The sequence below is a fragment of the Chiloscyllium plagiosum genome, chromosome 28, assembly GCF_004010195.1.
Source record: "Chiloscyllium plagiosum isolate BGI_BamShark_2017 chromosome 28, ASM401019v2, whole genome shotgun sequence".
Taxonomy (NCBI): Eukaryota; Metazoa; Chordata; class Chondrichthyes; order Orectolobiformes; family Hemiscylliidae; genus Chiloscyllium; species Chiloscyllium plagiosum.
In genome coordinates, this window is record NC_057737.1 from 26,407,617 (window position 1) to 26,434,626 (window position 27,010).

The 27,010-nt window shown below is 41.2% G+C and overlaps 1 protein-coding gene across 2 annotated transcripts in view; it reads left to right on the forward strand.

The window, feature by feature from the left end:
* The window catches only part of si:ch211-283g2.1 (sodium- and chloride-dependent GABA transporter 1), a 94,786-nt gene that overhangs the window by 33,697 nt on the left and 34,079 nt on the right, over window positions 1-27,010 (forward strand). For both annotated transcript variants that reach the window (XM_043718553.1, XM_043718554.1), the window contains exons 4-5: window positions 16,885-17,017; window positions 21,467-21,601. In XM_043718553.1, the coding sequence (XP_043574488.1) occupies window positions 16,885-17,017; window positions 21,467-21,601 (268 nt within the window). The remainder of the gene's footprint in view (window positions 1-16,884; window positions 17,018-21,466; window positions 21,602-27,010) is intronic.

Here is a 27,010-nt window from a genome sequence, read left to right on the forward strand (position 1 = left end):
GCATAGCTTTAAATTGAGGGGTGATAGATATAGGACAGATGACAGAGGTAGTTTCTTTACTCAGAGAGTAGTAAGGGTACGGAATGTTTTGCCTGCAACGGTAGTAGATTCGCCAACTTTAAGTACATTTAAATTGTCTTTCGACAAGCATATGGACGTACATGGAATAGTGTAGGTTAGATGGTCTTCAGATTGGTATGACAGGTCGGTGCAACATCGAGGGCCGAAGGGCCTGTACTGCGCTGTAATGTTCTATGTTCTATGTTCACTGAATGTAAGAATCAAACCCATACTGTTGGTATCATTCTACAGTACAAACCAGCCAGTCAACTGAGCTAATTCCGAACCACTAGGGAGTGTACAGAGAAGAGTTCTTGTGTTAAGCAAAATGTAGTTTACTGCATAATAGCAATCAGCAAGGAGTTACTTTGGTATGATAGATGTCATTACTAAGACTTTGAGGGAGACCTCCATCTTAGGTTTGATTCATTCGAGATCAAAAGCTGTTCATCCATATGAGTCCGTACAGCATCATAATATTTGGCAGTGCTTCATACACTCCTCAGCATTAACCCTTTTTGACTCTTTCACCCATATCCAACAGTGAAGAGGAAGTGATGCCCTAGTGATATTATCACTGGACTTTTAACCCAGAGATCCAGCTAACGTTCTTGCAACCTAAGTTCCAATCACACCACAACAGATGGTGGGACTTGAATCCTATATAAGTCTAGAATTAAGAGACTAATGGTAACTATGAATCCATTACTGATTCAAGAATCCCTATAGTGCAGGAAAAAGGCCATTCAGCCCATTGAGTCCACACTAACCCTCTGAAGAACATTGCATCCAGGCCCTGTAATCCTGCATTTCCCATGGCCAATCCACCTAACTTGCACATCTTTGGACTGTGAGAGGAAATCGGAGCACCTTGCAGAAGCTCACTAACGCTATTGAAGAAGGAAATTGCCATCCTTACCTAGTCTGGCCCACATGTAACTCCAGACCCAGAGCAATTTGGTTGACTTCAGATCTGGCTGATGGACGATCTCTAGTTGGTGACACCCTCATCCTGTGAATGAATAAAAAGAATGGTTACAATGAGTTTGTATGTGCATGTTTGTCTCACAGTTTGAGACAACTTTGCTCTTTGTGGAAAGGTTCAATTAAATAAGCCAAATGTGTTTGCAATATAAAGACTACCCATACAGCTATAAAGGAAAGCAGCAAGTCAGCAATGTGTATAATGAACACTCAGCTGTCTTGTGAAAAGTACAACTAAGGGCTATTGTATCTTTCAGGAGAATAGCAAAAAGTGTTAGAAATACTCAGCAGGTCAGACAGCAACTATCGAGAGAGAGAGAGAGAGAGAGAGCAATGATGTGTTTCTTTCTCCATTGTCAGGCAATCACCTGGCTATTTCCAGCATTTTCTATTTTATTTTCAATTTCCAACCTCCTTAGTATTTTACTTTTTGATTAGTTAGAATGACATCCATTTATCTGAGGCCATTAATTTTCCACTTTACATCCAGGTCTCTGGGGAAGGGGGGGACAGTTAGTCAGTTTCAATGGTAAGGCTATGGGGATAAGGTCAGTGCCTTGGCTTAGCAAGACCCTCACCCCCCAATCTTGTGTGACCAAAGAATAAAGGGTCACATAAACGGTCACGTTGTGAGAAAGAGATACTGTGAGGTGCAAAACTTGGCCCGGTGCTAAAAACCAAACAAAAATGCAAAAGGTCAGCTTTTGTAATTGGAAGACACTTGAAAGAAAGACAAAGACAAAACAGTTAAATCAACACATGTAGGGGACAGGGTTGATACTTTGGTTCATTTACTCAAAGAGGAAGGTGAGATTGAGATAAATAAATGGAGTTTGTTTTAATGGCTGCACTGGACAGTCAGGGCTAGGTGAAATAATAAGACATCATGACTTGCATCTGTTCTTAACTCCCCAGAAGTTTCAGTTCACCTTCGGTAAGGTTGATGATCTTACCTGCAAAGACATCGGCCTGAATCTTACCAGAAATGGCCCGGTCATTTTGTCGGCTTTCAGGGAGGCTTTCCTTCCGAGGCCAAGTAAGTTGGCCAACGTTCTTCATTAACAATGTATTGCATCTTTACAGCGCCCTGCTTATCCAGTGCCAGCTTGATTCTCCCACGCACAGCAGGTTTTAGTACTCACCGCTGCTGGTGCCAGTGCCATCTTTAAAAAGTCTTTGTGCACCCAGTCGAGCGCTGCCAGTCCAGAGCCGTCCTGGCCAGAACCTCTAGGTCCCTGTCCGTAATGCCAGGCACCAGTTTATCCTTTGCTGCCATGACTGAGATAAATGACACAAACGTCTGGTGGGCAGGAGGGTCAGCTTCATCCATCAACACTGACAGAGGAGGCCTAGACACCAGACCCTGCCACTCTGGTCTGTGCCTCCTCAACAGCCCAGCCAGAGTAAGTGACACCATCTCCTCTCTCCCACACCTCACGCTAACCCACCTCCCACAATGTCTGATAATACTGTCCCATTCCCCTCAACAGTGAATGCATTCTTTACACACCAGAACGTCTCCCCCTTGTTTGTGACACATTCTCCCTTTTGTACCCTGCGGACAGCAGTGGCATTGCCACAGTCAGTCTCCGGGGTAACGTATCCATATGGATGGAAAGCTGAGAGGAAGCATTGGCAGGGCTGCCTCCTGCACACTTCACCAGCTCAGAGCCTGGCACCTCGCTAGGTATTTTAGCTGGTTAGAGTGGGCTGCACTTGCTGGTGAGCACATCATTTAGAATATATTGAAATCGTTTTTTAATTCCAAATTAAAAGAAAGAAAAGAAACCTGTAGATGTCTTTATTGGGGCAATCATAATGTTACAATGTCAAAGATCAGCTAAGAAACAAGCAAAGGCTTCAGCCCTTCTTAATGATAACATGTTAGTTTCCTGCACACAATAACTTCGATTGACAACAGCGATTCAGAGCCATTTTAAAAACCTTTATTTTACATATTACTGCCACCTACTGGCCTCAAGTTGTAGCCTGCGCCCTTAATCATGAGAACAACACAGCTTGAACAGGAGAATGAAGCCAAGATCAATGTTAACGATTTGCAAAATGTGACAGTCATAGCCAGTGGATAGCAGTGCAAGAGTCAGCCTACTGAATTATCTGCAAGGAACTCACCAGCAATACACTTACAACGAAAGATTAGACACAAAAGCCAGCAGCTCGTCCTCTTCATCTCGGATCACAGTGAAAACTCCCTGCTGTCATGAAATTTCAATTTCGCTTCCTCAGAAATCTCTCTGCTCTCTGCTGCAGTTTCGGAGAAATATGAAAAGTAGTGGTTTACAATTTTCCCTTTGCACCTCTGAGATATCAAATATCATCTCAGATAGATGATCTGGAACTCTCTTCTTTGTAATATGCTTGTTAAAATTAATCTGGAAGCACAAGTTTCAGAGTTGAGTCTGCAACACAACTCAGGACTAATCATTTCTGATAGAAAATAGAAAATGGCGAATATATATACCAAGTAGGTCAGCCTTTGAAGGAATAAGTACAGTTGCCTGATTTGTAAGGATCTCTTCACATTAATTATTACACTACAAGGGTTCTTCAGTACAGACAAAGGAAATGTTCCCAGTACATTTGACCTGCTCAATTAGTTGGAAGCCCAACTTTGAAGTTGGGTTTGTACAGCAGCAGAGATAACCACAGAGTTGGTGGATTGATGGCACACCTACCATGAAGCAACTCAATACTATAACTGCAGTATCTATCCACTCAGCAGCCCTGTCATGTCCAGCCTTCACCATGTCAAAGGGAGGTGATGGCCTAGCAATATGATCACTGGACTGTTAACCCAGAACCATGGGTGGCACGGTGGCACAGTGGTTAGCACTGCTGCCTCACAGCGCCGGGGACCCGGGTTCAATTCCCGCCTCAGACGACTTGACTGTGTGGAGTTTGCACATTCTCCCCGTGTCTGCGTGGGTTTCCTCCGGGTGCTCCGGTTTCCTCCCACAGTCCAAAGATGTGCAGGTCAGGTGAATTGGCCATGCTAAATTGCCCGCAGTGTTAGGTAAGGGGTAAATGTAGGGGTATGGGTGGGTTGCGCTTCGGCGGGTCGGTGTGGACTTGTTGGGCCGAAGGGCCTGTTTCCACACTGTAATCTAATCTAAAGACCCAACTAATATTTGGCGGACACGGGTTCAAATCCTGCCTAGGAATCCTAGAAGCATGGCATTCAACTCTATCAACAAACACATTGGGTTAGACCCCACCTACCACCCCCTGAGAAAAAGAACAGGAAATGTCATCACCAACCCAAACAAAAAAATAGAAAGCAGGAATCATCAGCAGTGCTTCGGCCAGAGGCTCACTGAAGGTGTTACCTGGTAGGGTGACGCAACGTCTGAAAATGAACCTTCCATCTCAGCGAGCAAACCTCCATCCAGAACACAGCAACATGGCTGAGTCTTAACTGCCCTCTGGGCAAGTAGGGGTGGGTAATGAATGCTGGCCTAGCCAGTGACACAGAGTTAAAAAGGTGTAGCACTGGAAAAGGCACAGCAGCTCAGGCAACATCCAAGGAGCAAGAGAGTCAACATTTCAGGCAGGACCCTTCTTCAGGACCTCCTGTGCCTTTTCCAGTGTCACACTTTTTCAACTCTGATTTCTCCAGCATCTGCAGTGCACATCCTGTGATCCAATGTTTAAGAATGCACAAATGATAAGCTAGAGAGAAATTCAGTCATACATTGAGTTCCAACTAAATAACTAACCATGGGGACCAGAATTGTCACTGTTTTTAAATAACAGCAAGAAACACAGATTGTTCTACTATAACGCATGTTTTATTAACACAAATTTGTGATAACACGATTGATGAATTGGGGACACTTTCTAAAGCACAAAGTTTTAAAGCATGTATTGATTATAACGCAATTCCGGCCCCATTAGTTTAAGTAGTGCTGCTATTACACAATTTTCTTATCACACGGGAACAGAACTACCACGATACAGCAGAACGGACTGTATTGTATTGGGTCCAGAAACGTGTTTCTGTGAGTATTCTATTTTCCTGAGGACTGCAATAGTTTTAGTGCATCATGAAAATTAAAAAATTATTGTTAGTTTTCGATACACTGACAAACGTACAAATTCTGATATTCTGAAATTTGGGAACAGTTCATCGACCATCTCAGCCAGGCCGGCAAGGGCTGACCAGACCTCCCAGTCACCGCCCATTTTAATTCCTCTTCCCACTCCCTTTCCGACATGACCATCCTTGGCTTCCTCCATTGCCACAACAAACTAAACTGCAAATTGGAGGAACAACAACTCATCTTCCGCCTGTACAGCCTACAGCCCAGAGGACTCAACATTGAGTTCTCCAATTTCAAATAACCTGCTTCCCATCCCCCGACTCACTTCCCAGCACCTCCCCCTCCCTTCCGTTCCTCCCTGCCACCAACCGGATTCATTCCACCTGTTGACCAACCAGGTCGTACCCTCTACCTGTCTTCACCTATCTACACTTCACCACCCCGTCCCACCTCCCCTTTTATCTGCAGCTCCACCTACAACCACTCCCAATCCTGAAGAAGGGTTACACCCGAAACGTCAACTTCTCCACCTCCTGATGCTGCCTGGCTTGCTGTGATATTCCAGCCTCTTTCCTGTCTCATCTGTAATTCACAGCAATGTTCAAAATAAAGCCTCCAGACATCAAAAGATCAAAAAGTTGTCTGTCACTGGAATCAAATTGCCAGTCTGTTTTTGTGCCAACATATATCACAAATATTTTTGCTTAGCCTTGCCACATACTAATTTCAAATGGATTTCTGTGTCATTGACAAAGGGCAGTATTTAACGCTTCTCCTGGAGGTATTTTGGAGGGTGACATTTGATTGGACACGGGGTATCCTACTATCTCCCCTCCTCCATTCAATTACGTTCATGATGAGAAGGCTCTTGGGTGGCTGACCCACCAGAATGCCAACTGAAGTGCTGACGTGATCAATTGATGTCTACACAAAGACTTCATGTCTCTGGCAGTTAATCAAGTCAGGGAGGGGACTGATGCAGACCGACTGAGAAGTACACTCTGTTGGCTGAAAGCCACACTCTGACCTTACTGCCAATCTGCACTCACACTCACCCACCTGCACCTCTCTAGCTAGCGACACCTCTCACAGCCTTCAGCCCTCACTCACTCACCTGTGGCCCTCTCCTTAGCAGTTTACAGGCAGCAGCCACCACTCCTGCTGCCACTACCTTCAAGGCCATTTGGCCACCATCTACTGATTGGTCGATAGGTCTCAGGGTTAGGGGGTGGGGAGGCAGGACTTCCATCTGTAGGATCTTCAACCACTGCGAAGGCCCAGTGTTGAGCTAGTGGGCAGTTAATTCCATCAGGTCTTCCCCAGTGGATGTGACATGGGATGCCTCCAGTTCTCCAAACACTAGCCGAGATTCCATTGCCAGGAATAAATTCATCCAAATGTTACCCAGTACTCAAAATGGCACAATTACATTGATATTTGCTTGTTGGATGTTCCTCATTATTGGTTGTGAATAGGTTTGTCTGAATTTTAAATTCGAAGGTACGTTCTTTGATCTCGACAGAAAAATGGTATAGTTAATATAATATGAACGGCTGGCTTGAAGGGCACTGGGCTTCAATCAGAAAGCCAGCTTTTAACTATTAAATACCAGATATGAAACATTAGTTTGACAGACTCCAAGTGCATAATTGTCTAGTCAGACTCTATTTCTACTCACACTCCACAAACTTCAACAACACTAATTATTTGTTCCCTACATATAAACACCCAGTTCTCATCCAGTTGTCCCTTAATTAATATACATAATATCACCATTGAACTTTGTAATTTCCCAACAATGGTATTAGATAGTACACAGTTAGATATTCCAGTTTGGATGAGGATGGGAGTAATGTCGCAAAGTAAAGGACAACAATGAATTGCTGTAAGGTATTGGCCAATATACATTGCGCAGCCAATTTATCACTCAGGTTATAATCTCAGATCATCTCTGGACAGGCAATAATGTGGCTTTAACACTCTTGGCCAGGTTCTAAAACCAAAGGTACTGCCAGGAGATAAAGGACCATTGAATCTGTTCAGCGGATCTTGGTCAGGTCTACAAGGTAAGCCCTCCTTTCTCATGTTTGCAAATGTTGTCATGGGATTCTTTTATGCCCACTCAAATTGTCATATCTCACCCAGAAGGCTCATGTCACTCACAATGATCACTCCATAAGTGCTACATAGAGATGGTAAGGCATAATACACACTCACATCTGGGAGTGGAGCTTGATTCTAGAACTCTCCAACCCAGAGGGAAGGCCACTCCCAAAGGGGAAAGGCTGACGTGAGCAATTTTTCTCTTTCTTTCAGAGGCCCTGATTATTAAGCAGACTTGTTGAAAGCAGTAGAGAAGTTGGTGGCCCAGATTTCCCAGTTGATGATAAAAATGTAATTAACTGAGAGAGAAGCTGAAGTTCTGCAATATTGTAAGAGGTCCGCCCATATTAGTGCACTTCACATCTGCAGTAAATTATTCATACTCTCAGCAGACTTTGCCAACTCTATGCCTAATTATGTAACACTATTCACAGCAGAAACTGAAGTGCTGGATTATCAATCATTACTTCACTAATGATCTGTTAATTAGATATTTTGTCCTAATTAATAATGAATAAAACATGGGAAATATATTAATAAATTTTGTTCGCAGTTCAATTAGCTTTTTTGACACAGTTACCAACCGCAAAAGGATGTTAGATAATTTCAACTTGTAGTCACTTATCTAACGGCAAATGAATGCTAGAGGAAAGTTGCTTTCCTTTGAACTGATATAAAATGGCTGAATTTTAGTTTCATTGATTTTCTTGGAGGATTTCCCACCATGAGATCTTTCATTGTATTCTACCACACTCACCTCACTCCATCCCTTTTGTTCGATTCTAGCCGATTCTTATCAGATGCCATTTCTGAAAGAACATACCAGTCAGTGAATATCCATCAAAAGACAGGCCTTCCTGATACTGAGCCATCTTTAAGAAGCCACTGTGCTCCCAGACAAGCATTGGCAATCTGCTGTTTCTCCTCCCTGGCAACATAATGTCACAGTAACTGCAAAACCATGCTGTTTATGGCACAGTTGTTGCCACTCTCTCGCAAATACAACCCCATTCTTTCACTCTTGTTGTTTAACCACCAGGCCACACAATCCTTAGCTACATCGCATCTGAGCACCTTCTAAATCATAGCTGAGCTCTGTCATAGACAGGGAGAAAGTCCTTCTCTCCAATGTCCTCATCGTCCTCCTCTGAAGACTGTTCGGGTTCCCCAGTCCCTCAGCATCGATCACATCGCCTCGTTGCTTGCTCCACTCCACTTGTACAAAGCACAGCATTCCAGGATGATGCAGCATTCTCTGTCTGGACTTGTACCGGAGAACACCTTCCCCTCAAATTGATCCAAAAAAGAGAACCGCATCTTCAGCAGCCCTATACTCTGGTGGAAGGATGGGCAGCATTTTATTTGCAATCCGCATCTGTCAGAGAGTCGTACAATGATACCTTGAGCCATGGTCACAGTGGCAAAAGTGAGGACTGCAGATGCTGGAAATCAGAGTCTAGATTAGAGTGGTGCTGGAAAAGCACAGCAGGTAGGGCAGCATCCGAGGAACAGGAAAATCGATGTTTGCAGTCCTGATGAAGGGCTTTTACCCAAAACATCCATTTTCCTGCTCCTCGGATGCTGCCTGACCTGCTGTGCTTTTCCAGCACCACTCTAATCGAGCCCATGGTCACAGTGGGTAGCCTTTCTCCCCTAGTAACCAGCTCCCTGGATCTATGTTTCAGAGTTTTAAAACATTCAATTCAGAAAAATACAATCAATCTTTACAGATCTCTTAGACAAGGGCATCTGAAACTCAGTCTCTGAAGTAACCAAAGATAAACTTTACTTATATTTGAATTAAATGTATGCGCCTAAATATAAATCTGAACTATCGGGAGAGTTTTATTTTCTAGAAAGTTCCAGCTCAGAGTTTACTATTTAAATAGCTCTCCCAATCTCAGTCAGCAGACTCCCAGGTATTGTACAATTAGACTCAGCCCCAGGCTGGAGAAAAGCAAAACCATACAACCTTTCTGTCTGCAATGCAGAAAGCCTCTGTCCAAAGGGCATAGATCTCAGTATTGAATAAGGACAGGTTACAGCTCAGCTATGATTCACTTACATAGCTGTAAAGGCTGAGAATTACACATAAAGAGCTGCCAGTCAGGTAATGTTCTCATGAGCAATTTGCAATTGTGAAAATATGACCGAGTGCAGTGTCAACATCTAGAGGAGAGGAGAACCGTGGAGAAGCTTGGCAAAAGAAAACAAGAAAAGCTTAACATTCCAAGAGGCTCATTACTGGGGAGAGCAGGAAAGGAAATGATGAAAGGAATAAAGAATTGACTTTGGGTCAGGGTACAGAGATTTTAGTTGGAAAGAGGAGTTCAAGAAGATCTTCAAATTTGCAGAGAGGGGGGAAGTAGCAAGGGTGCTTTGGAAAGTGGTTCTAACAGTTCAATCAATGAGGAGGATTTAATAGTTTTGGTGATTGATAGTTTGTGCAAGATTTCACAGAGTGAGTGAACAGAGTGCCAATTTTTCAGTTCTTAGCCATATTAAGATTTCCACCTTGGACCCCTGCCTAAAGCTGATAATCCTGCTAGAAGCAAATAACAAAAAGTAAATCTTTATCACACAATAGAATTAGAACCATCTGGAATGCCGCCTTATGTGTCACAATGTATTTATTCTCATGTATTTATACTCTGCTGAAAATCAAAACAATCTCTAAATATCAGTGTCATAATTATGAAAAAAATAGCAATACTTTTTTAAGGCACTACCTGAGCTTAGCAAGTCATTGAGCTTTTTTCCCTTCCAACAAAAATAAAACATCTTTGGAAAATTATTCTGCAAGTTCTAATCTCCCTCACCGTGCATTCACTCCAAGGACCACTGCACACAGTAAAGCAGTAACATTGCAACAAAACACAAGGTCAGGTACTATAATTCTTTTTTTACAGCTGACTGCCACACTTCGCTGTACTTATGTAAGTGAAGTTTTGATTACTATTGATAAAATATCAATTCTAGATAATCATTTAACCACATTCAGTGCAGCCACATGACTCCAATTCACTTTCTCAGTTTAATTGGTGAACTCTACAAATGCTAATGTGAACACATAAAGAAGTCAAGCTGGTTTCTTTTGTAGCAGAATAATGATTCAAGCTCCCTGATTCTTTGGCAATGTGAATAGAATCAAATTGAAATATTGTAGGTTTTTGCTTTAATAACAGTTCCACTGCATATGATTGAGAAGTAAGCCATAAATATGTGATAATTTAATTATTGCAGTGTTAATTCATAGCATGCATTCTGTACTATGGTTCACATTCTGCGCCTCATCAGCAATGCTTTCAAAACTGCAAATTGGGAAAAAAATTGATTGGTTTACCCTACTCAAGGATTTCTGTTGAATGTTGTCTAGTAGTACTAGCACTGACTAAGCAATCTACAACCATGTTCATGATTTGGAGATGCCGGTGTTGGACTGGGGTGTACAAAGTTAAAAATCACACAACACCAGGTTATAGTCCAACAGGTTTAATCGGAGCGCCACTCCTTCATCAGGTGGTCACAACCACCTAGTGCTTCCAATTAAACCTGTTGGACTATAACCTGGTGTTGTGTGATTTTTAACTTTGTACAACCGTGTTGTTGAGTACCCTGGGCTTAAATCTGATATCTTTCTAAAATATCCAGTTGTATCATATAACCAGGTAACAACATGAGTGCAGAGGATAACTGTACTCTCTTCAGAAAGAAGTGTAAATGGTATGATTTCTCCAATCGCCCCACAGCACAAACACCCACTGCTCCTATTTGTACCTTGGTTATGTCACTGAACCAGAAATTCAGTCATTGGTGAATAATTCACATTCTACTATAACTGCCATGGAATTACAAGGGAATAAATCAGGAGTACAACCATTACATCTGTAATGGTGATTAGATCATTACAAATGCCCATCTGCTTAGAACAATCTGCTGTCCTTACCCAGTCTGACCTAAATGGGACTTCAGACCCACAATAGCATGCTTAATTTTTAAATGCCCTCTAGCACACAGCCCAGTTCTTAAGATGAAGGCTCAGCAAAACCTGTTCAGGGGCAATTAGGAATGGTCTAAAATTGTTGGCCATACCAAAGATATGCATATCCTATGGATAAAGAAAAATAAGGAGAAAGTGAGGACTGCAGATGCTGGAGATCAGAGCTGAAAAGTGTGTTGCTGGAAAAGCGCAGCAGTTCAGGCAGCATCCAAGGAGCAGGAGAATCGACATTTCGGGCATAAGCCCTTCTTCAGGAATTCCTGAAGAAGGGCTTATGCCCGAAACGTCGATTCTCCTGCTCCTTGGATGCTGCCTGACCTGCTGCGCTTTTCCAGCAACACATTTTTCAGATAAAGAAAAATAAGGCAACTAGTCCATTCAGCAATGTTAGTGTTCACCTAAGGCAAATCAGATCATTTCCCATTTAAATCAGTTTCATCGAAAGTATTCCTTTTGAAGTAACTCATCAGTTCAGTCCCAGATATACTGGCTATGATCCTTGCGAAGTCTTTCGATAAAGCTGTCAACAAAGAAGCTCTTGGGGACAATTAACTTGAGTGGTTACATTCATTGACAACTATTACCTGATATTGCTTCCACTCCATATTGATGAATTGCTATTTGGTTTGAATTAAATCTTGAGAGGCTATTTATCTCCCACCTCAGTTGCAGGTTTTATGGAAATGTTATAAGCTCCCTGTGCAGGAGGGCTCTTGTGGTACAGTGATAGTGTCCCTATACTAAAAGATCTGGGCTCAAGTCTCACCTCTTCCAGAGCTGTGTAATAACCATTGCTGAACAGGTTGATTAGGCAAGAAAGGTACAAGCTCCCTGTAAGGGAGAATTCTTGTGGTATAGTGGCTGTGTCCCTACCTCTGAGACATGAGGTCTGGGTTCGAAGCCTCTGACTTCAACCATTTGTTCTTTAAAAACAGGTTGATACACATGTTTTGACAAACTCCCTTTTCTGTTCAAATGCTAAAGATTCTGACATGAGATCATGATCTCTGATCAGCCAAAGTCCTCTGTGGCAAAAGTGAGGACTGTAGATGCTGGAGATCAGAGTCTAGATTAGAGTGGTGCTGGAAAAGCACAGCAGGTCTGGCAGCATCTGAGAAGCACAAAAATCAACATTTCGGGCAAAAGCCCTTCATCAGCTTTTGCCTGAAACGTCGATTTTCCTGCTCCTAGGATGCTGCCTGACCTGCTGTGCTTTTCCAGCACCACTCTAATCTAAACAAAGTCCTCTATAACTACCTTACACTAAAGCTCAGCAAAGACAGCTTGTGTGAAGGAAATTAAAATCCATTGCTATTTAAATAATAAAACTATAATGTGCTGCTTTTCAGTTACAACAGGAAAGGTCTTATTCAGAGTTGGAAAGCATTTATTTTTCTTTTTAGTTAAGTTTTATTTCATCCTTCAGATTGAGGGCTTGTGGATCAAGATGTCAGGAAGTTCTTTCTGTTGGGGGTGATTCTGGGATTGGGGTTAGGGGGAAGCAAGGTTGTTGGGATGGCTACTGAGAGTCAATCTCAATCATCCCTCCCCTCCCTCCTCCTCATCTTGCACCCCTCCCATCCCCAATCTGCCCATAATCATCTACCAGTCACATGGGCTAACTCTTTCCCATCCCACCTCAACCTGAACTAAATACACCCCAGGCAGGAATAGCCACTTTAGTGATCTTTAAATAAAGATGTTTTTGACTTCCTTGGATCCTTAGTTGATAGTGGAATGGAAGGTTGCAGCTTCAGACTTCTTGGCTAAAACCAAACTCCTCTGAGGGATCTTGAACTCCAAACTGACCCAATTCCAGGGGCTCAGAGATGCTGAATCCTACAGAGGAGCCATCAGATCAGGAGTGAAGAGTGCAGGCTCATTGGCCTCACCCTCAGCCCACGCCACTGAACATTGTGAATGTGGCCAGGGATCCCACCATTCAGATTCCACCCACCATTTTTAAAAGGTTCCAGTGTCCTTCTGACTCCGAAAACCAAGCATTCCCTCTAAGCATAGTGTTTGTCTTTTAAAGTAGATTATGTTTACACCACCGGCCTCTGTTTTATTTAAACTGCCTTCAGTTCAAATGGACAACAGCATACTGATAAAAGGTAACATTCAATGTTTTCTGAGTGCTAATGGACAAGTATTAAAATAATTCCGCACCTTTCAGAAGAATTGGGGGTGAAGATAAGAGAGAAAACCCAAAGTGTGTGCTTTAGGTATGTGGTTTCTGTGAATGAATCAGTCCATCTCTTCTACCCTCTTGACCTGGCCAACATCCGGTGATAAATGGTCCTTTATCTCCTGGAGATACCTTTGGTTTTGGAACCTGGCCAAGACTGTTAAGACACATTATTGCCTGACCCTGGATGATTTTAGAAGATTATAATTTGAGGGATAAATCGGCTGTGCAGTGTATATTGGTCGATACCTTACAGTAATTCAGTTTCCTTTTATTCTGGGACATTTGGTTATAGACAAGAAGTCTGAAGCTGCAACCTTCCATTCCACTATCAATTGAGGTTCATAGGAAGTTAAAAAAAATCTTTAGTTAAAGACCACTTAAGGGGCTATTACTGCCTGGGCTGTATTTAGTTCAGGTTGAGGTGGAATGGGAAAGAGTTAGCCCATGTGACTGGAAGATCAATATGGGCAGATTGAGGGTTGGTGGGGGGGGCAAGATGAGGAGGAGGGAGGGGAGGGATGATTGAGATTGACTCTCAGTAGCCATCCCAACAACCTTTGCTTCCAACCCGACTTTCCCCTAACCCCAATCCCAGAATCACCCCGAACAGAAAGAATTTCCTGACATCTTGGTCCACAAGTGCTCAATTCAAAGGATAAAATAAAACTTAATTAAAAAGAAAAATAAATGCCCCCATCCTCATTCAAGTTAGAACATCTAACTGTATTCCAACTAGTACCATTGTTGGGAAATTACAAAGTTCAGTGAGGAAGGTTATGTATTAATTAACGGATAACTGGACGAGAAATGGGTGTTTGCTCGTTTGGGAACAAATAATGAGTGTTGTTGAAGTTTACGGAGTGTGAGTCAACATAAAACACTGAATAGCAAGTATGTACGTGGTGTCTATCTAACCAATGTTTAATATCTGGTATTTAATAGTTAAAATATGGCTTTCTGATTGAAGGCCCAATGCCCTTCCAGCCAGCCTTTCATATGATATTAGCTACATCATTTTTCTGTAAAGATCAAAGAAAGTAACTTGCAAAGTATCAGCCAAATTTACTGATTCGTCAGTTCATATCATTCATCTGTAGTTTCAATCCCTCCAATGTTTCTTGGCCTGTAATTTTTTAATCAAGACATAACCTGCCATAATATTCTATAGCAGGACATACAACGGCATCTGCTATTTGCTAGCTTTGCCTTTCCATGGTTAGGTTTTGAGATATTCGTAAACAACTTGTTGAGGAACAGTACTACACAGCCCAGGAGCAGGGGGGACCTGAACCTCAGTCTTCTGGTCCAAACATAGGGACATTTCCACTGTACCCCAACAGTCCTATGGTTAGACATTTAATTATCTTGTGTAGAAGGTGGATGTAAGGGTGAGGTGATAGGTATTGGGGACTGCCAATCAACTTGTCTGGCATTGACAGGAGGAACCAAGCGACTGGAACTTGAGTGAATGGTACAAGCCAATGTGTATTTCTGCATAAATCAGCTTGAAGATTTGGGAAATACAGTAACAGTGGAAAAAGAAATGCAAACTTGACTAGCTGAAAGAAAAATAAAGAAATGAAAGAAAGATTGAATGAAGAGAAAGGAAAAAAGATAGAAAGAAAAATAAACTTTTAAAATGTAATATATTTAGAAATCTAACAAAACCTTAAGGATGAAATTACACACCTAAAATGGATGACTTTAAGTGCAGCAGCAATTTACAGTCATAGGTATGCAGGGTATGGGGGTCATAGATCTTCCACGATGGGATAGAATTTGCTCAAGGAACTACTAAAAGCAACCTCATGCATTTTACTGATCACGTTAAAGTGGTGTGAGGTGGGAGTGAATACAAATAGTTAGATGTAATGTGTCAGTCATTGCTGGTGGATGTAAGTTGGTGGTGAACTGTTGCTGTTCGCTATCATTATCCCTCTAAAATTGACAGCAACTGTAGAATTTCAGTGCGATTGTGTGTATGAAATTGCAGTCTGTCACCAAAAGGTCTGACACAGACTGTGCTACAGATACCACCGCAATACAATTATTCTTTTTATTGATGATGGGCAATTTCTAGATTTTGTTTAGTCTTCTATTATCTAAGCAACTATTGCTGAAGTGATATTGCAGTTTCAATGAGGTTAGCGATAGAGCCTTCCGTTATTGATGTGTGTAAATGTCCATTTTCACTGCATCATGTATAAGTTAAGATAAGAAACAGAAATGGCTCATTAATTCATTAGCTTTTTAAATCCAATGCCTTAACTCTTCATGATATCATCCAGTTACATTTATAATGTATTTTTAAACCAAAGCATGAATGTGCAGTCACAGGTTCTTTATGGTTAGTTCAGAAAGATAATCTGAACTTTTTCCTATTTCTTGTCCAATAGCTGCTCTGCTGCCATATAGAGTCATAGAGTCATAGAGATGTACAGCATGGAAACAGACCCGTCCATGCTGACCAGATATCCCAACCCAATCTAGTCCCACCTGCCAGCACCCGGCCCTTCCTATTCATATACCCATCCAAATGCCTTTTAAATGTTGCAATATACCAGCCTCCACCACTTCTTCTGGCAACTCACTCCACACATGTACCATCCTCTGTGTGAAAAAGTTGCCCCTTAGGTCCCTTTTATATCTTTCCCCTCTCACCCTAAACCTATGCCTTCTAGTTCTGGGCTCCCCCAACCCATGGAAAAGACTTTGTCGATTTACACTATCCATGCCCCTCATAATTTTGTAAACCTCTATAAGGTCACCCATTAGTCTCTGACACTCCAGGGAAAACAGCCCCAGCCTGTTCAGCCTCTCCCCACAGCTTATGATTCACAGATTTTTTTTCTTCATTAGGTCATCTAAGGTGAACCTTTAACTGCATCATATTGATCTGTTTTGGTGATTCATCCAGGCACAAACGATGAAAGTGTAATAACAAATTGAAATATGAAAAATCTCATTTAGTTTCTTGCATTCATTTCTTGATGCATTTCAGTGATATGGGTTCCAAATGTGACTACAATGAACTGCATCTTCTAGAATCTTTCTTTGTAATCAGTATTTGCTTGGGGACGTTGTTTGAAGTCTATCATAGTGGCTGACAAATTTACAATACATGAGATGATTCTATGAAACTTGCTGTTTGTGAAAGCACAATACTTCAATATTTAATTCAATTCAAAAGACAGTTTGCAGTGCAGAAACCACAGATAATCCCTTCCCTTTTGGACAGTTTGTTTGCTTTTTCCTTATATCCACTATTTCAGGATTAATTCAATCTCCATATTACTTGGAGGAAAACATTGAAAAATCTGGACTATTCTAATCCTTTGTTGTTTGCACTTTAATTGTTCTGATTCAACTATCTTTTTCTCACCCCAGTTTCTATTTGTTGTCATTACTAGCAATGGTGAAGAAAAATCTGCTTGCGAATGAATTGTGATCACTGAGATTACATTATCTTTGCCTCATTTGTTTAGTTACAATGTTCTTCAGAAGACAAATGGTCTGGATAACCTTGGGAATATGCGCTGGGAGCTTTTTGGTCTTCTGATTCTTGCCTGGGTGATTGTTTATTTCTGTATATTTAAAGGGGTAACATGGACTGGAAAGGTAGGTTTAAGGTTAGTTATTACATTATCTCATTTAGATAGCTTTTTCTTTCAGAATACTGTTTGTTTTGTGAAAAAAGTCGAAATTATTTTTAAATAGCACTGTATTATGATAAATTTCTTCAGAATTTACTTCATAAGACCAACAAATCAAAGTATCTGTTAACAGCACTCTCTCATGACTCACTTTTATTTCATAACTTTTTAGTCTCTCCTCCTTTGTAAAAGATTCATTCAAGTATGCTTCTGTCAGCAGTGGGTGTCTCCTTGTACCTCATCCATGCACTTGATAGAACAGTGCAAGCTTAGAATATTAACAACTCACTGTTTTTTATCTTGAGCCTTTTTTTGTCGTTGCTTTATTTATGTTCTCTCCTTTTCCAAAGATGAAGGTTTCACATAGACTTCCCTCCTTTCCTAGGGCAGCTTGCACAGTTAAGACATGCATCTGGGGTCTTTTATAGACTTAGGATCCTCACGCAATAACAGTGGATATAATATACGAGTAACGTTCCCAAGTTCCACCTAATCCAAAAGCATGAACATTGAAGTAGTGGGCTGCTCACGCAAAAACATTGGATATAAAGTACGAGTAATGTTCCCAAGTTCCACCTAATCCAGATACATGAACGTTGAAGTAGTGACCACAACGCAATTACTAGGAGAAATAAAACGTTGTTACTGTTTGTTTTCTAGCTAGACTAGTGGTGCTTAAATTATATTTCGTAGTTAGCAAAGTATGGGCAGGAGCCATGCAGAATGTAAGGCAAGAAATAGATTTTTTTATGGTAAAGAGGGGAAAAAAGGCTATCCTCTTTGAGGTCATTTAGTTTAAGCAGCCACTAAAATGATCATTTGGGTTACTTTACAAATCAAAATTGTTTTGTAATTTCAATAACCCAAAGAATAAAAAATATACACTGTTGACTGTTGAAGAAATTACTTAATGCACTATTGGGTAATGTTATTACAGAGAAAAACTTTGTTTTATTAAAGCTGCATCAAATTCTCATCTGGAATAGCCTATGCAGGGACATTTACTGATTTTCTTCTGTGATTAGTGAATTCTAAGTAATGTAGTGACCTCCAATATTATTACTGTTTTAACAATGGGCCAAGAACATTTAATTACTTGGGTAATGAACATTAAATTTGCGTAGAAAGTCTCTCATTTGAGGCAAATAGCATTTGCATTGCTGAATCAGCTCGTAGCTCAGAGAGCGAAGGCGAGATTTATGTTAATTAGCACATGGCTTCCATTTTACACAGTCACTTAATTCATAAACGATGTGTGATGACACTCAAATCCACAAGCGTTACTATATTTTTATTGTAAAATGGATTTGCTTTAAAGTCACAGTGTGGCTGTAACGTTAAACTCCAGAGCAGCAGGAGTAAAGTCGTCAAACAAATAAACATGGCAAAACTTGTCCTTATTACTCCCAGTACCTTGTCCTTCCTCCATCATTTCGCAAAACTATTTTTCATCAAATTATCAATTAATCTCAAGTTTAAACTCCTCAATTGAATTTGAGAAAATATATCTCATATTCTCACAGTATTTTTTCTGGATCGTTAAAATTAAATTAATTAAGATTATATACAGTTATTTCAGATTCCTAATGACATCTGTGTTACCAATTTATTTTACTACATGTATTTATGAATTTATGGATTAGGAGCAGAAAGCCATTCAGCCCCTCATATTCTCCCACTATTCAAAAACAGCCATGTCTGATCTGACTGTAACCTCAAATCCACAATCCTACCCACCCTTGATGATCTTTCAGCCCTTGCTTAACAAGAATCTATTTAAACGTGACTTTAAAATATTCAAGGTCTCTCCTTCCAACACCTTTTCGACATAAAGCTTCAAAGCAGTGGTTCAGTGGTTAGCATTACTACCTCACAGCTCTGGGGACCCAGGTTTGAATCCAGCCTTGGGTAACTGTCTTTGTGGAATTCGTACATTCTCCCCATGTCTACTTGCGTTTCCTTAAGGTACACTGATTTCCTCCCACAGTCCAAAGATGTGCAGGTTAGGTGGATTGGTTATGCTAAATTATCCAGGGATATGCAGGCTTGCTGGATTCACCTTGGGAAATGTAGGGGGTTTGGTCTGGGTGAGATGCTTGTCAGTGTAGGCTCAATGGGCCAAATGGCCTGCTTCCACACTATAGGGATTCTGTGACTAATAATCCTTAAGCTTTGTTTTAAGAGAGCAATCCCTCATTTTTAAAGTGACCCATGCTCTAGATTTTCCTAGAAGAGCAAATACCCTCTCTATATCTATTCTGTCAAGATCCTTCAGGAACTTATATGCTTCCACCATTAATGAAAGGGAACAGAAAAACAGTCAGGAATTGTGCTTTAGGCACTGGGAGTAAAGGTAAAACTAAAAGATGTAAAGAAATAAAATGTAGAAAGAGATTTTAAAAGTGTGAGTAAACAGTGGAGCAGAAGGGCAATTAGAGTGCAAATCCCCAAATAACTATTCTTTGTACAAATGCATGATGATGTATGATGATCCAATTGAATGAACTGCAGGCAAATTCAACTGGGACTTTATGATGAGGCAGCCATTACAGACACATAGCTGCAAGATATAGACTGGGAAGTAAATATGACAGATTATAAGGCAAGGTAGGGAAATGAGAACAAAAATAAGTAATCTAAATAATTAAGGTTGAAATCACTTCAATGGAAGACAAAATAAAATGAAGGACAAGCAGAAAGTGGATGGATAGTATCAAGAAATAGACAAATCTTTAATATTGTATGTAGTTCCTGTGATCAGAACTGTTAAAAGTTAGGATGTACATATGGAGAGATTTCACAAGCGTGTAGTAAAGGCAGAATGATTTAAATGGGGGCAGGTTGAGTTAACTTTCATGTAGATTGGAAGAAGCAGACTAGCAGATAACAAAGTGTTCACAAAATTCTTGAATGTATTTGGAATAATTTTCTGCAATGATATGTCTCAGAATAAATCATTGGATTGGTCATATTAGATTTAATAATAAGTAACGTGTTTGATTTCTGGATTCAGTTAATAGCCTAACATGCAGGAACATTTATCTAATAGTGATCACATTCAAGTACCTTCAGAAGGAAATCATGGATAGTTTGGATTTAGGATTATCAGATCAACCATGATCTCATTGAATGGCTGAGTGGATCGATAGGCCAATTTTGGCTTCTACGTGTTATGATCTTAGGTTTCTCAAATATACAAGATTCTTGAGTGATTCTTCAAAAGTTTGAAGAAAACAAAGGGAACTGATGGAATTGATAGCAAGAAGCTATTTAAATTGCTCTGAACATATAACTGGGGTCGTAGTCTAAGAAATAGAGCCAGATCTTTCAGAAGTGAAATTAGGAATCCTTTGTTTCTATCCATCTATTTTAAACATGCCAACCTTTTTGGTTAAATAACCCCCTAACCCCTTCATTTCCAAGATATAACCAGATTTATTTAATCTCTTGTTCTAACTAAATCTCTTTTTCCTAAGTGCCATCCTAATTAATTATCAATGTGTTTTTTTCAAGGTTAGTATACGCTTCCTATATTGTAAATCAGAATACCAGACTAACATGAAGCCTCACCAGTGTTCCATAAAATTTCAGTCAGATTTCCTTGCTTCTATATCTAATAATCTTGTGATGAAGTCCAGCATTCCATTTAATTCCTTCCTGCATTTTTCAACCAGTATAATTTACTAGCTTTCCATGATTCACATTCCTGAAACTCAGAATCCCTCAGTTTACCTACCCCACATGCACAATGCTTTACAGTTTAGAATTTTCTCAACAACCATTTTTATTTCAGATTTTATTGCAATGAACTGCATTTTTCATGGCTCCATCAACCACTTGTTCTACCATGACATTTTCCAATTTTCAATTCTCTGCTTCCTAGTTTATTATAGCTTCCAGAAAGGTATTATGCATAAACTTGAAGATACTGACTCCCATACTCAAATTCAGGTTCTTTACACATAGAGCAAAAAGCATGGGATCCCAGCATTGCAACTTCAGAAATACAATGTAAGGTTGTCCCCATTAATTATCCCAGCATTTTGCTTCTGATTTCCCAACTTTGCTTTCACACAAATCTTAAGATAACTTCTAATTCCATTAGTGTGATAACTTTCACTGAGTTGCATCAAATTTCTCCACACAAGCCATTTGTAGTTATACAGCAAGATTGGTCTTCCCCATGGCACCCTTTTTAAGATCTTCCCTCATGACCTACCAATTGTTTTCACATCCTTCCTGAAGACATTATGATATTTATGATATTGCATTCAACCAGCTAGTGGAGGAACCTAAGTTTAATAGGGTACCAAACAAAATCTTTCAGAATATTAATGGTTAAATATATCCGACAGGTAATCTTCAAACTTTATCCAAATAGTTAATCATTTTTTCTTGGCATTTTCTTAACCAGGTTGTATACTTCACTGCACTCTTCCCTTATGTAGTGTTGCTTGCAATCCTCATTAACAATGTGCAACTTCCAGGAGCTATAATCGGAATCAATTACTTTGCAAATCCAAAGTGGGAGAAATTGAAGGAAGTCCAGGTAAGCATTATCAGGTTTATGAAGACATTTTCAAGTTGGAAACCTTGAAATTTGGAAAGTTATGAGTTTACATGTTATTTTTATTTCAGAAGTCCTGATAATGTTTATCAAACACAAAGCTTAAGCTTCTGCTTTTTGAAAAAAAATTGAATTCCAGAAGCATTTAAAACTACTTACAAAACTGGCCACCTTAAACTGTCTCAATGTAATTGCTTCCCCGACCAGAATTGTAAAGTAGAGAGTGTGGTGCTGGAAAAGCACAGCAGGTCAGGCAGCATCCGAGGAGCAGGAAAATCGACATTTTGGGCAAGAGCCCTTCATCAGGAATGAGGCTGGTGAGCTGAGGGGATGGCCAGACTTGTCCATCTTCCTTCCTGCCTATCTGCTGCACCCTCCTCTCTGATCTATCACCATTACCCCCACCTTCATCTACCTATTGCACTCTCAGCTACCTCCCCCTCAGTCCCACCCCCCTCTTATTTATCTCTCCACCTCCTTGGCTCACAAGCCCTTTTCTTGATGAAGGATTTTTGCCCGAAACGTCGATTCTCCTGCTCCTCGAAAGCTGCCTGACCCGCTGTATTTTTCCAGCACTCACTCTTGACTCTGATCTCCAACATCTGCGGTCCTCACTTTCTCCTAGAATTATAAAGTAGCTTGTTTTAGACAGCAAGGTTCCTGACACTCATAGAAGACCATCATGCTATTTAAGACAGATCCAATTTGAACCTCTGAGAATCCCACCCTGCCACAAGTTAGACAAATACTCTGTCCTTGAAAGACCCAGCCTCCACAATGCCAGAAAATTGAGGCACTTGTTGACAGACCAAGTATTAGGGACAACAAACTTACATTGAGCACTGCTGGTATTTAACCAGAGAAAGCAGTACAGATTACAGGCAAATGTCCTGCTTCTTATCAAGTTAAGATACCTTAATCTTTAGGGTATAGGAATACAGATTAATCTGAAGCTGTGTGGAAGGAATCCCACCAATGTGGTAACTGGTCTTGTACTTCCATTCTCAGTTTAGCTGGTCAATCCCCAGTAATACTCCAGGGGAACGTGAACCTGACTACCACAGATAATAGTTTGGTGTATCTACCATCATTGGCTGTAATATTATAGTAATGGGGTGGGTTAGCACAGTTGGCTAGCTATCTGATTTGTGTTACAGATTAACACCAGCAGTATAGGTTCAGTTCCTGCACTGGCTGATGGTGCCATGAAAGTCCCATCTTCTCAAACCTTACCCCTTACCTGAGATACTGTGACCCTCAGGTTAAACTGACCATCATTCATCTCTCCCTGTAATGAGAGAGCAGTCATATGGTCCTGAAGGACTTTGGTAACTTTACCTTTACTCTTAAACCCTAGCCTAGTCAGTTCAAAGTTTCTACATAGGACAACCTGCCCACAGGGGTCAGTGAGCTCACTTGGCTAGTTTGCACTACAGGATAATGCCAACAGTATGACTTCAATTCTCACAACTGGCAGAAATTACCAGGAAGGACTCTCCTTCTCAACATCTCCTCTTCCCTAAGGTGTGATGACCCTCAGGCTAAACCAGCACCAGTCATCTCTCCCTAATGAGAGAGCAGGACAGTGGAAACTCTTTGTTAGACATACTGTATATGGACTATTGTGGTTGAGTTATGTCTGAGTTTGCCTTGTCAAACGTGACATCCAAAAGATATATTGATCCAATTAACCTCAGACAGAAAATCTAATCTGAATAAACACAATACCTTTTGAGGATGCCAACAATAATGCGCTAATTGCATTATTTCAACATCTTCTGTGCTGTAGAAGATCTGTTGAGGAAGATAAAATGGACATGAAACTTTAGATAGATCTCCATTTCTAAACAACAGAGATGATGTTCCTGTTATACATGACTGAAATAAAAGTTAAAAATCACACATTAACAGGTTATAGTCCAACAGGTGAATTGGAAGCACACCAGCTTTCGGAGCGTCGCTCCTTCATCAGGTGATAGTGGAGGGCTCAAACCTAACACACAGAATTTATGCCACAAATTTACAGTGTGATGTAACTGAAATTATACATTGAAAAATTGATCATCTGTTAAGTCTTTCATCTGCTTGAATACCATGATAGTTTCACTTCTTTCATGTATAAATCACAAAACCTTTATTTAAAAAGTTGCATTCTCAGGTTAGCTGTTAACAATGGTGATAGCGAGACAATATGTTGAAGGTGTTATCCCCCTGTGTTCTCTGTCTATGCCATGATGTTTAGATTGATTCTAATCTAAAAAGTGAGATAACGGAGTTTTACATGAAATCATGCAGTTTTTGAGCTCAAAGTTCTACATGAATGCATGCAGTTTTTGAGCAAAGTACAATGTAACCCTGCAAGTACAAATTCACCCCACAAAATATATGTGTGCATGTGGGTCTTTGTCTGTGTATAGGAGTGCCTGTGTGTGAGAGATTGTGTGTGTATAGGAGTGTCTGTGTGTGTGTGTGTGTGTGTGCGTGTGTAGGAATATCTGTGTGTGTGTGTGTGTAGTGCAATGGTGGTCACCTGTAATGTGACATGATCCCAAGGTCCTGATTGAGGCCCTCCCTATAGGTACCGAAATTAGCTATCAGCCTCTGCTCAGCCACTTTTCGCTGCTGCCTGTCCCAAAGTCCACCTTGGAGGATGGTCACCCGAAGGTCCGAGGTTGAATGTCCTGGACCACTGAAGTGTTCCCCAAACTGGGAGGGAACCCTCCTGTCAGTTGATTGTTGTGCAGTGCCCATTCATCCGTTGACGTAGCCTTTGCTCGGTTTCCCCAATGTACCATGCCTCCGGGCATCCTTACCTGTAACGTATAAGGTAGACAACATTGGCTGAGTCACATGAGTACCTGCCATGTACAAGGTGGGAAGTGTCCCCACGTGTAATGGTGGTATCCATGTCCACACTCTGACACATCTTGCTGCGCCTACTGTGACAGTGTTGTATGGAGTTGTCCTGAGAGCCGGGCAGCTTGCTACGAACAATGATCTGTTTGAGGTGTGGCGGTTGTTTAAAGGCAAGTAGTGGAGGTGTGGGGAAGATCTTGGTGAGGTGCTCATCCTCATTGATAATGTGTTTCAGGTAATGAAGAACATGGCATAGTTTTTCAGCTCCTGGGAAATACTGAACAACGAAGGATACCCTGTCGGTTGCAGCATGTGTCTGTCTCCTGAGGAGGTCATTACGGTTCCTTGATGAGGCACTTTGGAACTGGCGGTCGAAGAATTGGGCATCATACCCCGTTCTTGTGAGGGCATCCCTGAGTACTTCCAGGTGTCCGTCACGTTCCTCCTCATCTGAGCAGACTCAGATGCCCAACTCTTCGACCGCCAGTTCCAAAGTGCCACAGCAAGGAACCGTAATGACCTCCTCAGGAGACAGACACGTGCTGCAACCAACAGGGTACCTTTCGTTGTTCAATATTTCCCAGAAGCTGAAAAACTACGCCATGTTCTTCATGACCTGCAACACATTATCAATGAGGATGAGCACCTCACTAAGACCTTCCCCACACCTCCACTGCTTGCCTTTAAACAACTGCCACACCTCAAACAGATCATTATTCGTAGCAAGCTGCCCAGCTCTCAGGACAATTCCATACAACCCATTCATGGTAGGTGCTACTAGATGTGTCAGAGTGTGGACATAGATACCACCATTATGCGTGGGGACACCTCCCACCTTGTACATGGCAGGTACTCATGTGATTCAGCCAACGTTGTCTATCTTATACATTGCAGGCAAGGATGCCCTGAGGCACGGTACATTGGGAAAACCGAGCAAAGGCTACGACAACAGATGAATGGGCACCGCACAACAATCAACAGACAGGAGGGTTCCCTCCCAATTGGAGGTGACCATCCTCCAAGGCGGACTTCGGGACAGGCAGCAGTGAAAAGTGGTCGAGCAGAGGCTGATAGCTAAGTTCGGTACCCATAGGGAGGGCCTCAACCGGGACCTTGGGTTCATGTCACATTACAGGTGACCACCATTGCACTATTCACACTCACAGATACTCCTACACACACACACACTCTCACACACACACAGGCACTCCTATACACATACACACGGACACACATATATACAGATGCGCACACAGACACCCACATACACCCTTACAGACACACACACTCCCACACCCACACATGCACCCCCTCACAGACATACACACATACACTTTCTCACACTCACAACCCCCAACCCAGACAGACACACTCACAGACAGACAAAGACCCAAATGCACAAATATTTTTTGTGGGGTGAATTTGTACTTGCAGGGTTACATTGTACTTTGCTCAAAAACTGCATGCACTCATGTAAAACTCCATTGTCTCACTTTTTAGATTAGAATCAATCTAAACATCATGGCATAGACAGAAAACACAGGGGGCTAACACTTTCAACATATTGTCTAGCTAATGCCCATTGTTAACAGCTAACCTGAGAATGCAACTTCTTTAAAAAAGATTTTGTGATTCACACATGAAAGAAGTGAAACTATCATGGTATTTAAACAGATGAAAGACTTAACAGACAATCAATTTTTCAATGTATAATTTCAGTTACATCACACTGTAAATTTTTGCTATAAATTCTGTGTTACGATCGAGCCCTCCACTATCACCTGATGAAGAAGCGACGCTCCGAAAGCTGGTGTGCTTCCAATTAAACCTGTTGGAGTATAACCTGGTATTGTGTGATTTTTAACTTTGTACACCCCAGTCCAACACCGGCATCTCCAAATCATAAATAAAAGTTGATTGTGTTGATGTTTGTATATCCCACATATTGCATGGGGTAAAGAACTGTTGAGATTGGAAACTTACATATTCCTAGAATCAGCCAAGAAGCTCTAGTTTCCAACTGAAGTATCTTGATCCAGTGGTGTAGATAATGTTTCTGAAATATACTAGAGCTCGGTCTGAAGTTCAGAAACCAAACTTAAATATTCAAGATAAAAACTAAACATAATTTTAACTTTAAACGAACACAATTCAAACTACATGATGTTCATTTTTGTTTTATTCAGTCGTGGGATGTGGGTGTCACTGGTTGCCAGCATTTATTGCCTATCCCTAGTTAACCTTGAGAAGGCAGCCTTCCTGATTCGCTGCAGTCCAAATGCTGTAGGTAGACCCACAATGCCACTGGCATCCTTCTTTAGAGACCGCAATTTCCCTTCCCACGTGGTTAAAGATGCCCTCCAACGCATCTCGTCCACATCCCACCCCTCCGCCCTCAAATCCCACCCCTCCAACCATAACAAGGACAGAATGCCCCTGGTGCTCACCTTCCACCCTGCCAACCTTCGCATAAACCAAATCATCCGATGACATTTCCACCACCTCCAAACAGACCCCACCACCAGGGATATATTT